This window comes from Stigmatopora nigra, chromosome 18, assembly GCF_051989575.1.
Source record: "Stigmatopora nigra isolate UIUO_SnigA chromosome 18, RoL_Snig_1.1, whole genome shotgun sequence".
NCBI classification, from domain to species: domain Eukaryota; kingdom Metazoa; phylum Chordata; class Actinopteri; order Syngnathiformes; family Syngnathidae; genus Stigmatopora; species Stigmatopora nigra.
The window spans coordinates 2,340,679-2,353,974 of record NC_135525.1 but is presented as its reverse complement, the minus strand read 5'-3'; the positions used below and the strand labels follow the sequence as shown (position 1 = coordinate 2,353,974).

The 13,296-nt window shown below is 39.2% G+C and overlaps 1 protein-coding gene across 1 annotated transcript in view; it reads left to right on the top strand.

Annotated features, from left to right (window-relative positions):
• bms1 (BMS1 ribosome biogenesis factor) overlaps positions 1-13,296 on the top strand; it is a 38,613-nt gene that overhangs the window by 381 nt on the left and 24,936 nt on the right. The window contains exons 2-10 of the mRNA XM_077738735.1: positions 386-563; positions 904-1,094; positions 1,295-1,374; positions 1,539-1,727; positions 1,852-1,994; positions 6,286-6,407; positions 8,600-8,793; positions 10,098-10,240; positions 11,918-12,405. Coding sequence (XP_077594861.1) covers positions 386-563; positions 904-1,094; positions 1,295-1,374; positions 1,539-1,727; positions 1,852-1,994; positions 6,286-6,407; positions 8,600-8,793; positions 10,098-10,240; positions 11,918-12,405 — 1,728 coding nt within the window. The remainder of the gene's footprint in view (positions 1-385; positions 564-903; positions 1,095-1,294; positions 1,375-1,538; positions 1,728-1,851; positions 1,995-6,285; positions 6,408-8,599; positions 8,794-10,097; positions 10,241-11,917; positions 12,406-13,296) is intronic.

Genomic DNA, 13,296 nt, shown 5'->3' with positions numbered 1-13,296 from the left:
TAAGTCACTGTTGGCCAGAAATATCAGAATGGCTGTAACAGTGTTGTTTTTTTGTTTTGGATGTTGCAACACGTTTCACTGAAATTGCTGTGGTGCCAAATTTTATTCCATTTTTTTTTAACTAATCGTGCATTGTGTATCTAGATCAGCTAGCCTTTCAAACTTATAGTTTAACGGCAGATACTCTAAGTTGGTGGGTACATCTTTAGTTCTAAATTCTCCAATAAGCTTGACCTAATGCCGATTCGAAATGTAGCTCTCAAAAATACTTGGTACCAGGGAATACATTTAAACGTTTATTAATATCATTGTACTCCAAGATCTTTGGCAAATATTTTTTTTAGTTCATCTTTGGTGAATGTCTGCTATGATTTTATTGTTTTAGACAAAATGGAAAGCAAATTTCAGGGAAAGAAGAAACATCAGCAGAAGAACAGTGGACCAAAGGCAGAAATGAAGAAGCTTAAGAAGCAGGGAAACTCAACAGAGACAGATGAACGCAAGCGTAACCCCAAAGCCTTTACAGTGCACTCTGCTGTACGCATGGCTAAGACTTTCCACAGGTCTGTAAATATTTTCTTATCTTACAAATAATTTGTTGCAATACAATGTAAGATGTTTTCTGTCACGTACACACACAGGTTCACGTGTGTATATGTGTGTATGGTGTATTTATGTTTGTATGTGTATGATGTATGTGTATTTGTGCGCGTGCGTGCACATAGCTAAAACACACTTTGAAATCGATTTAATATGGGCAGGTTGGATTTAAAAAAAAAAAAAGGCTGATTCCGGCAACCATTAAATGTCCAAATATCAGTCCTGATAATTGGCCTGACCGATTATCGGGCAATCACTCGTAGGCAATAATTATATATGGTTTTTGTTTCTTTTACACAACAGGGCGCAGGATATAAAGATGAAAAAACACCATATCCCACTTGTCGATCGGACACCCCTGGAGCCTCCCCCAATAGTAATTGTAGTAGTTGGACCTCCCAAAGTTGGAAAAAGCACCCTCATCCGTTGCCTAATCAAAAACTTCACACGGCAGAAGCTTGGAGACATATGTGGCCCTGTAACTATTGTCTCAGGTGGGTTTGTGTTTAATGACATGCTTTCGTTTCTTTTTTTTCTTGGTTTGGGGGCAGGGCATATTATTGTGGAGTCTTTAAAAATCTGTGGTATCCTGGTGATTTAAATGATTAGAACTTAATTTGTTAATACTTTTTGAATTAAGTTAACACCTATTTATTATACTTAGGCCCCTGATTTTCCTTTATACATTTTACAGGCAAGAAGCGCCGCCTCACTTTTATGGAGTGTAACAATGACATAAATACAATGATTGACCTTGCAAAAGTGGCTGACCTGGTATGTTTTGACTAAACCGGCCTTTGATTCATGAAGGAAACGAACTGCAAATGCCCTAAAGTTGATTGTTTCAATCAATTGATTCTAATTGAACAATTTCAATAATCAAAAATGAAAGGCGTAATTCTACAATGTAAAGCGAAAATACTGTCTGTCACTTTCAGGTTCTGATGTTGATTGATGCCAGTTTTGGCTTTGAAATGGAAACATTTGAGTTTCTTAACATATGCCAAGTGCATGGTTATCCACGTATTATGGGTGTGCTCACTCACCTTGATGCTTTTAAGAACAACAAAACATTACGGAAGACCAAGAAAAATTTTAAACATCGTTTCTGGACGGAGGTCTACCAGGTAAATAACATTTTCCTTCTTTCAGTTGATTTAGATCTGAGGTTGGGTTTATGTCACTGTCCCAAAGGAAGCTACTAAACACCCAGTTTCTTGTCTGTTAATGTTCTTATTGTTGGAAAACTAGGGTGCCAAGCTCTTTTATCTGTCTGGTATGGTATACGGCGAGTACCAAACACAGGAGGTGAAGAACCTTGGCCGCTTTATCTCTGTCATGAAGTTTCGTCCTTTGGTTTGGCAGACATCCCATCCTTATGTGCTTGTTGATCGGTAAGACTACCTTTTCAGAAACACGTTATGAAAAAAGGTCTGTGGGGGAACAAAATGTATGCGGGTAAAATGGAAAAAATCTTGTTTTCAATTCTATTGCATCCACTAATCAAGGACTGTTGTCACGGTAAGCCAATTGGCAATCTATTTAGTAATGTTCTTGATGTAGCAAGTCAGCATGAATTGGTTGACATCAGCTGAAACAGATCTATTTCTGTTGAAAATTCCAATATACATGTAAAAAGCCAATAATATCGAGATATAGATATATAAAAACACCATTATATTATACCAGAGAGAAGGATGATGTGGAAAAAAATGATACATATAATCATTTATTAATGTATTAAAGTAATGACAAGCCTGCAAAAACAAATCACATCCTGGCTATGCGAATTCTAAAATATTGCACATCATTCTAAAATATTGCACAGATTTCTAAGATATTGCACATTGTTATTGCCGACCCCGAAGTTATTGCACAGAAGGGATTGTGTGTTGAGTTCACAGTCCTAATGGCTGTGGGGAAAAAAACTGTCCTTAAGTGTATTTGTCCGTGCTTTGTGCGGCTTGTAGCGTCTGCCAGAGGGCAGCAGCCTGAACAGGTTGTGACCGGGTGGGTATTGGTCCCTGACAATGTTCCTGGCTCTGCTGAGGTAGCGTGGGCTGGCATTGTCATCCAATGACGGCAGAGAGCAGCCAATGGTCTTCTGGGCAGTGTTGATCAGTTTCTGCATGGCCTTTCTGGATGCTGCCGTGCTTCTAGCATACCACACTGTAATGAAGTATGCCAGGATGCTCTCCACAATGGCTCTATAGAAAGTTACCAGAAGCTTAGTATCCAAGTTGCTCCTCCTGAGTACCCAGAGGAAATTGAGTCGTTTCTGGGCCTTCTTCACCACTGCCGTGGTGTTGGTAGACCAGGAGAGCTTGTCTGTGACGTGGACCCCCAGGAATTTGAAGGCCTGGATCCTGTATACACTCCATTCATGAGGAGTGGGGCCAGATCAGTCTGTTGACCTCCCCTCTTGAGAGGAGTCCGACCACTGTGGTGTCATCGGCAAATTTGATGGAGTCAGACTGGTGGGTTAGTGTACAGTCATATGTGTACATGGGGTACAGAAAAGGACTAGCTACGCAGTCTTGAGGGGAGCCAGTGCTCACTGTAATGGAGGAAGGATACTCGGATGTTTCGTCAAAAGACGTTTGGTTCCTGGATGGGGCGTCGACCGGACGTTTCGGGGAGCGGACGGACCATCGACCGGAAGTTAGGTCGCCGGGTTAGCTCCCTCTTATGAGAAGGAGAGAGACAGAGCGTTTACTGTTGACCCGCTCTCAAAATTATAATGATGAGAGAGTGAGTTGTAATTGCTTTGACAATGTAAAAGCATAAATAATTAATATCTAAATATCGCTCGCTCCCGGCAGATCTATTGGCGTGTGTGTACATTGCTATTCAGGATTCGCTCGCTCCCGTCAGATCTATTGGCGCGTGTGTACATAGCTATTCAGGATTCGCTCGCTCCCAGCAGAGCAGAGTTTATTGTTGAAAGCAAGCAAGCAGGTAATCTCGCTCTCAAAATTATAATCATGAGAGAGTGAGTTAGTAATTGTATTGACAATGTATCCCTGATGTGGCGGGCGACCAACTTTTCAAAGCACCTCATGATAAATGGCATAAGTGAAACAAGCATGACATTCAGGCTGTCAATGGTTGGCTTTTTAGGGACCGGGATAATGGTGGCAGATTTTTGATCTAGGAAAGTACAGTATCTGTGTAGTCCTGGAGGTTGTGGTGTTCAAAAATTTCCCAAATGGTGTGGGGAAAAACAGTCCTGCAGCTGAGAAAAGGATTAAAAGGCCTGAATATTCCGTTTTTTTTAGATCTGAAACAATTTTTATTTTAGCTTTGTATGTATGTATGTATGTATGTATGTATGTATGTATGTATGTATGTATGTATGTATGTATGTATGTATGTATGTATGTATGTATGTATGTATGTATGTATGTATGTATGTATGTATGTATGTATGTATGTATGTATGTATGTATGTATGTATGTATGTATGTATGTATGTATGTATGTATGTATGTATGTATGTATGTATGTATGTATGTATGTATGTATGTATGTATGTATGTATGTATGTATGTATGTATGTATGTATGTATGTATGTATGTATGTATGTATGTATGTATGTATGTATGTATGTATGTATGTATGTATGTATGTATGTATGTATGTATGTATGTATGTATGTATGTATGTATGTATGTATGTATGTATGTATGTATGTATGTATGTATGTATGTATGTATGTATGTATATATGTATGTATATATGTATGTATATATGTATGTATGTATGTATGTATGTATGTATGTATGTATGTATGTATGTATGTATGTATGTATGTATGTATGTATGTATGTATGTATGTATGTATGTATATATGTATGTATGTATATATGTATGTATGTATATATGTATATATGTATATATGTATATATGTATGTATGTATATATGTATATATGTATATATGTATATATGTATATATGTATATATGTATATATGTATATATGTATATATGTATATATGTATATATGTATATATGTATATATGTATATATGTATATATGTATATATGTATATATGTATATATGTATATATGTATATATGTATATATGTATATATGTATATATGTATATATGTATATATGTATATATGTATATATGTATATATGTATATATGTATATATGTATATATGTATATATGTATATATGTATATATGTATATATGTATATATGTATATATGTATATATGTATATATGTATATATGTATATATGTATATATGTATATATGTATATATGTATATATGTATATATGTATATATGTATATATGTATATATGTATATATGTATATATGTATATATGTATATATGTATATATGTATATATGTATATATGTATATATGTATATATGTATATATAGATTTTACAAAATGATTTTTGAACTAAAAACAATTATTAATTTAAAAGGTGGAAATCTGGAAATTGAATGTACATCTATCCTCATCATTTTAATTTGATGCTGTATTCAGAAAGTCGGCGCGCATGATTTACTTTTCTGGGCCACACAAAATAATGCGGCGGGCCAGATTTTGCTCCCGGGCCGCCACTTTGACACGTGGTTTAGATTTTTATCCTCTCCAGTATGACACTTCACGTACTGGACAAACTTATTCAGAACCGTCTTTAAAAATGCTTTGTTGAAGTCACCAGCGACAATAAAGACTCCTTCGGGGTGGCTAAGTTGCTGTTTGTTTACAGCCGCTAGCAGGAGGCTAAGTGCTGTGCTAATGTTAGCATCCGGTGGGATGTAAACCGCCTTTACAATGACAACCATTAGCTCTCTAGGTAGATAGAAGGGCCTGCACCGTATTGCCATTAGCTCTAAATCCTTGGAGCAGTGAGTGTTAATAATCTTACTGTTGCAGCACCATTCATTGTGTATGTACATGCAAAGTCCCTCCCCCTTTTGGTCTTCCCTGATAATTCTTTCGAACGATCGTTTTGAAATAGCGTCCTGCTAGGTAGCAATTCCGCGGCGTCATGAATTTGCGGGTGTAGCCACGTTTCCGTGGTGAAAAAAATATTGCCGGTCCGGAGAAAACTGTTGGTAGAAAGCTGAAGTTTCAAATTGTCCATTTGTGGGTGATAGATCTGGCGTTGGTCAAAAGATACTTGGAAGCGGTGCTAGGTGTGGTTGCTGCCATAGCAGCTAGGCCCGCCCGGCATCCCCGCTTTTGCTTTCTTTCCCTTCTCCGCCTCCATCGTACTCTGAGTGGGCTGACTATCCACGGAGATCCCGATGGTCACGAGATGTCCTCGGGGGTATCGTAGGTCCGTTGGTAATCAGTTGTGATGGATATATCGCATCTCCTCCCGAGAGTAATTAAAAATCCTGGCGATTGTAAAAAAAAGTTTTTAAATAAAGAACTCCTTGACAACAAATTGCGGCCAAAAAAGAAAATTGTTGTGGGAGTCTCCCTAGTGGAACTAAAACAGCTGCAATGTTAGCGGGCGAATTTCAAGATAAAATAACATATACAGGAAGTGCCTTTACGTTTTGGGGGACACTGCAATTTGGATCTTGTTTTTGTATTTTGGGACGTTCATTTGCATATTGAAGGGTTTTGTAACCTGAAAAATTCGTACCAAAAGAATTCTTAGGTAGAGGTATGACTGTATATACTTAAAAAAACTTGCTCCCTGTCTCCAAATAGCATGGAGGATTTAACTGACCCTGAAAAGATCAGAACGGACCTCAAATGTGATCGAAGAGTGTCGCTTTATGGCTACCTGCGTGGCACCTATTTGAAAAACAAAAGCCAGGTTCATATTCCAGGTATGAAAAGATTGTTTAATGTGCCTTGTTTGTGCTTGTGCACTAAATCCAAATTTTTATATGACGCTGACCGCTTGAGTGACAGGTTTTATTTTTTGCCAACACGCTCCTTATTGCGATCAACACAGCGGACATTCACCCTCAAAATAGCCTCTCTTCAAAACACCCTAGGCGTGTGGCAAGGTATTTGAGTTCTGTGTGCTCGTAGCGCTTTTAACCTTCAAGAAAACGCAATACTCAAAGAAAAAAACACTTGAGACCTATGCAGAGGAAATGTCTGACGTGAATGACAACAGAATGTGGGTGTGAAGCTTGGAAAATGGACTAAAGCCATGGCTCGAACATAATTTAACTGCGAGGGGGAACAGCTTTGCGAATGGCCTGGGAAGGTGAATGTCGGATGGCCGCCAACGTCGAAGATCCGTTCAAAGACAGGCAGGCGCCGTCGCACGAGTGATTTGACGATTTGGAATGGATTGTCGATGCCTGGGCCGAAAGTGCCGGCGAGCACTGTAGTTTGAGCTTTCTTCAAAGCTGGAATCACTTACGAAACTCCACAACGAACACGCTGACCCTGACTATGTTATGTTAGCCAACTCTATGTTGGATACAGAAGATGAGGACTTTGACAGATTTGTCGATGTTTGAAGACAATGACTTATATTTTCGCGAATATACATTTTGGCAAATAAAACAATATCAAACTCAGTTTTACCCCTGTTGCCGTTTTTAAAACATAGGCGAGTATGCATACTAAGTGCTATGCTGTGTGTCATATTAGCCCAGTGCTTCTCAATTATTTTCTGTTAGGCCCCCCCTAGCAAGAAGAAAACTATTCGCGCCCCCCCACTTCCCACCGTGACTATAAATAAAATCATTTTATAAAAGTGTTATAGGTACAACATGTGAAATGTTGCACTCTCACAAACATAACAGAAGTAACAATGAGAGCGCCACTGCCAGCTACTGTTGTGGATGCGCAATTACACTTTATACTAGTACGGCCAAATAAAATCCTGTTCCCCAGGGTTACACGCGCCCCCCCCAGGTATCGCACCGCGCCCCCCCAGGGGGGCGCGCCCCACTATTTGAGAAGCACTGTATTAGCCCAACCATAGCAGTGAGTCCTTTAAAACGAAGAGCCCCATGTATTGACAAAAAACCCAGAAAATATACTCGCAACTGAGACTGCGCCCTTTAGGGCAGTGCATTTTATGGGTGTGAAAATACAGTACCATATTTTAACAAATTGGTCGCACCGACTGATAGGTTGCTTTCTCAGTTGCGGGTGTAAGTTATGTCTTTTGCCCATAGAAAAGGCGCTTCGCAATGGAGGCGCTGCAATGTTCGTGCATTTGTTATAAAATGCAATTGAAGCAAATTTTAGTTTAATTGTGTTTTATTGACCCAATGCGTATTTTTGGTTCTGTCAGTCAAAGCATTCAAACATCTACAAATCTGTCAAAGGGGCCCCATCTTCTGTATCCGAGTTCGGCAACAATGCTGGTTTCCTTCACATTGTCAAGGCCAGAGTTGTCGTCGTGGGGTTTCGTAATAGTTATTCCAGCTTTGACGAAAGCTCAAGCTACAGTGCTCGCCAACACTTTGGCCCAGGCATTGACAGTCCATTTCATATCGCCACATAACTCTTGCGATGCTGCCTATGTTTGCCACCGGACACCCCCAAACCTTTTGCCAAATGCTTCTCCCAGCTGTTCTTTCGTATTCAATCCATGGTTTGAGTCTGTCTTCCAAGCTTTCACCATATCTTGTTGTCATTTACGTCAGGCCTTTCCTCTGTATAGCTATAAGGTGTTGTTTGTCTTTGCTTTTGGGGGTTAAAAGTGCTTCCAGCACACTGAACTCAACTGCCGCTCCACTCGTCTGGGATGTTTTGAATTGATTTACTACAGTGCTTGGAGTACCCGGGCAGGCTATTTTTAAGTCCACGCTCATTTAACCACTACAACATGGACGTCCGCTGGGTTGACCACATTAACTAGCGTCTTGGCAAAAAATGAAACCAGTCAGTTAAGCGGTTAGGGTCATAAAGAATTTTCAATTTAGTCCAAACAAGATGCACACCGACTAATTGTGTGCAGTGTCCATTTTAGAGAAAATTTTATACTATTAACTACACCCTATATGTGTGTAAATACGGTAATGCAGGGTGTGTCATCTCTTTATTGCAGGTGTTGGAGACTATCAGGTTGCCGACGTGAATTTTTTGCCTGACCCGTGTCCGCTTCCGGGTGCTCAGAAAAAAAGGGCACTAAATGAGAAAGAGCGCCTTCTTTATGCTCCCATGGCTGGAGTTGGTGGAGTGGTTTATGACAAAGATGCTGTGTACATCGACCTTCCTGCATTCCAAGTTCAACAAGAGCAAGTGTGTGCAATAAGTGAATTTATACTGAAAATGATTTATTCTTATTTCCTTACCAGATTATATACAGTGCCGTAAAAAGTATTTGCCCTCTTCCCGATTTCTGGTTTTTGCAAATTCATGACAGGTTTCGGATAATTAAACCAATTTTAGTATGACACAAGCAACCCAAGGAAAGAGAAAATTCAGTTTCAAAATGATTTTATCTAACAAGGCAGAAAAATGTCCAAGCATGGCCCTCTATAGAAAAAGTAATTGCCCTTTGCACTTAACAGTTTGTGCCCCCATTGACAGCAATAATTAAAATTAAGTGTTTACGATGTGATGAGTCTTTCACAATGCTTTGGAGGAATTTTGGCACATTCTTCCGTGCAGAATTGTTTCAATTCTGGTATTTTACAGGGTCTTCTTGCATGAGCAGCCTCTTTCAGACCACACCACAGTTTTTCAATCGGATTAAAATCTGGACTTTGACTTGGCCACTCCTAAACCTTAACTTTTTTTGAGCCACTCAGAGGTGGACTTACTAGTGTGTTTTGGATCGTTGTCATACTGCATGCTCCAACGGTGTTGAAGTTTGATCGCATGAACTTAGGGCCAGATGTTCTCCTTCAAAATTTTCTGGTAAACAGACAATTCATTCTTCCATCAATTACAACAACTCGACCTGGTCCTGAGGTAGCGAAGAAGCCCCCTAACATCACACGCCCATCACCATGCTTCACTGTTGGTATAGTGTTCTTTTGATGGAATGCTGTGCCATTTTTCCCGCCAAATTTAACGGGCTGCACACCTTCCTATAAATTCAATTTTGGATTAATCCGTCCACAAAATGTTCTTCCAAAACTGTGGAGTATCTTCAAGATGTTTTTGGCAAATGTGAGACAGGCCTTTTATATTATTTATGGACAGCAATGGTTTTGGCTTTGAAACTGTGCCATGGATGCCAGCTTTGGCCAGTTTTCTCTTAATAGTGTCATGAGCATTGACCTGCGATGCCTTTCTTACACGTGTGGTTAGTTCCAGTTATTTTGTGATTTAGCAAAGGGGCAATTACTTTTTCAGTGACCTAGACAAGTTTGTTAATTTTCCCACCTTGGTAAACATAATCATCATTTAGAAACTGCATTTTCTCGTCCCTTGGGTTACCTCTGTGTCTTAAGAAAATTGATATGATCGTCTGAATCCTGTGTGTGATAAATATGGAAAAACGCAGAAAACAAAGGGAGCAAATACTTTTTATAGGTACTGTGTTTCAATTGAAAGTTTGGGAATGTGTTCAGTGTGGGATTAATTCTTTGGCACAGGAGGAGATGAGGCCTTCCTTGGAGCTTGTCCAATCCCTTATTGACACGCATGCGACAATAGATGCCAAGATGGCGACCAGCAAAGTGACGCTTTTCAGTGGCTCTGCTACACTGGGCTCTGAAGTTGATGTAGCCGAGAAAAGGTGAGTGAATGAGTTTTTAAAACATGGCCACGATAATAGTAGGTCCATTATTACTACCCTAATCCGTTTTTGTACACAAGTACAATTATCAAAGCGTAAATCTATTAAATATTACAGCTTTTAGCATCAAGATTGAAATCTCTATATATATTTATATCTACCGTATTTTCACGACTATAAAGCGCACATAAGTCTTAAATTTCCTCCAAAATAGACAGGGCGCCTTATAATCCAGTGCGCTTTATATATATGGACCAAATACCAAAATTGTTATCACGATAAAATCAAATAAATCGGTCGATAGGACAACTACGACAAGCATCCCCCTCTACTCTACTATTTTCCCGTAGATAAAGTACTGCGCAGTGACTGCTGGGATATAGAGTTCTTAATACACCCAGTTCTTGTATGTATGTATGTATGCATGTCTATCTATATATCTATCTATAGATGGCTGGATGGATGGACGGATATAGATGTGTGTATATATATGTACATGTATATGTATATATATGTGATGTATGTATAGACACTCCCTTACTTACGAACATTGGAGTTACGAACAACGGTACATACGAACATGTCTGCAAATTGCGCTTATGTCGAAAAATGTTTGTAAGTTCGATTTTGTATTGCGCGCCTTTTTCCGAATAGTGCTTCTTTCTGCCGCTAATACCGATGCCTGGCGCTGTGAGAGCTCAGCCAGGATCCACCTTCCTCTGCCCAGTTCGTTGCAGTGCGTAAGTTGCGTAAGCTGCGTAAGTGCGTGACGTATCTCCAGTACGCAAATAACATTTTTCATTTTTATCACTTGTGCATCGCTTATTCAATATGGTTGGTGAAAACGAAAGGCTTCTAGTGAGGGAGGTGCAAGGAAGAGGCAAGCCATTTCATTTGAAACAAAAGTGGCAATAATAAAAAAGCTTGATGCGCTTGAGAAAGTGGTGAGCGTTGCACGCCAATACAACTTAAATCGTTCGACCGTCGGTACCATTTATAAACCGAAAGATTGACTAGCAGGACCCAAATATTGAACATTGCACAAAGGTTGCAAATCAATTGAATGATGCCATACAGTGCTACCGCATCATTTATGATGAAAAAAAGAGGAAAACTGCAATCATCATTAGATGGCTTCTTTCGGCCAGTTTCTAGTAAATCTCTCTAATGTTTGTATACGGTACTGTATGTATTCTCGCCATTTTATTATTTGTCTTTTCAGTACAAACCAATGCTGGTTACTTGTACAAGCCTTAAACATACAAATGCACTTATATAAACCTTCAATATACTTGTATAGGCCTTAAACATAAATTATAATACAAAATATTGCAATGAATCAACTTACGAACAAATTCAACTTATGAACAATCGCTCGGAACGTAACTCGCTCATAAGTAGAGGAGTCTCTGTATATGTATTTGTATGTGTGTACATATGTTTGTGTGTATGTGTATGTATGTATAAATGTATATATATCTGTATGTGTATATATGCGTATATGTGTTTATATGTGTATATATGTATACATGTGTGTATGTATGTACATGTGTGTACATTGACAAAAGAATATCAAGGTATTACCGTTTGTTTGTGTGTTTGTGTGTTATATTAAACTGAAATTCTGCCATGTCTCTGTTATATTTGATATATTTTCTGTGTGTGTGGGTCCCGCAGAGAAAATGGCCACATTGAGGAGTCTATCTGGGATCACATGAGCCAAAGAGAGAGGAGAAAAGTGATTTTCACTCAAGACATTGATAATGGTGAAAGTGATGCAAGTGACTCCAGTGATAATGAAGATAGCGAGAATGAAGAAAGAGACCCGGAAGAGCAGGAAGATGCAAATAAGGTCTCCAGTTCAGCAGAGGAGACAGCTGGCAAACATATAAGTACTCAGGATGGCCCAGGAGTTAAAAAACAGAAGTTGGAGTTTCCTGTTTTTGCTGATAGTGAGGATGACCTTGAGATGAGTGGGGATGAAAAGGAGGCTGGAAGAGCAGAAGACTCTGGACATTGTTCTGAAGAAGCTGATTTAGGTGTTGGGGACGAAGAAAATGGTGATACAGACACAGATGATGAGTCACAAGATGATGCAGGTCAAACCACAGTTAAATCGACACCGATTGAAATTGAAGGGGAAACAGCAGCAGAAGAAGAATCAGGTATTTGCATGATCAAATTTGGCGGATTTCATTTTTTGAAAGACCTTTTTATTTTGCTTGAGTTCATTCAGGTAATTTAATCTTGCTTTGCCAAAGGCTTTATATTTGCAGAGAAATGTTTTGTGCCTCAGCGGGCTTGGGTCTGAGTGGTTAGTGGTCAACCTCACAGTTCTGGGGTTGAAATCAGGTCAGTACTCCTGTATGGAGTTTGCATGTTCTGCCTAGGCCTAAGTGGTTTTTTTTTTGGGTACTCCAGTTTCCTCCCGCTTTCCAAAAGCGTACATGATAGGCTGGTAGGACACTAAATTGACCGTAGGTGTGAGTGTGAATGGTTGCCCATTTCCTCGTGCTTTGCGATTGATTGGCCACTGATTCGGGGTGTCTCCTGCCTTTGTTCGGAAGTCAGCTGGGATAGTCTCCAGCACCCCTCACAACCGTTGTGGAGATAAGTGGTTCAGAAAATGAATGCATAGTCTGATTGAAGTATTTATCATTTTATCATATTAAACAATGTTAGTTCAGACTATATATATATATACATTTTTCTCTGATGCAGATATTGGAGGAGATGCTTTTTGGTTGCAAAAAAACATTCATGAAGTTTGGTTCTTATATGACTTTATTGTGGGTTAACCAAAAAAAAGTGATCAAATCTGCTGGGTCAAAAATTTACATACAGCAGCGCTAATATTTAGTAACATGTCCCTGGGCCATTTTCACTTCAATTAGGCACTTTTGGTCGCCATCCACAAGTTTCTGGCAAGCTTCTGGTTGAAACTTTGACCACTCCTCTTGACAGAATTGGTGCAGTTCAGAAAATTTTAAGGTATTCTGACATGGACTTGTTTCTTCAGCATTGTCCACAAGTTCCCCAATGGTGTTTAAGTCAGG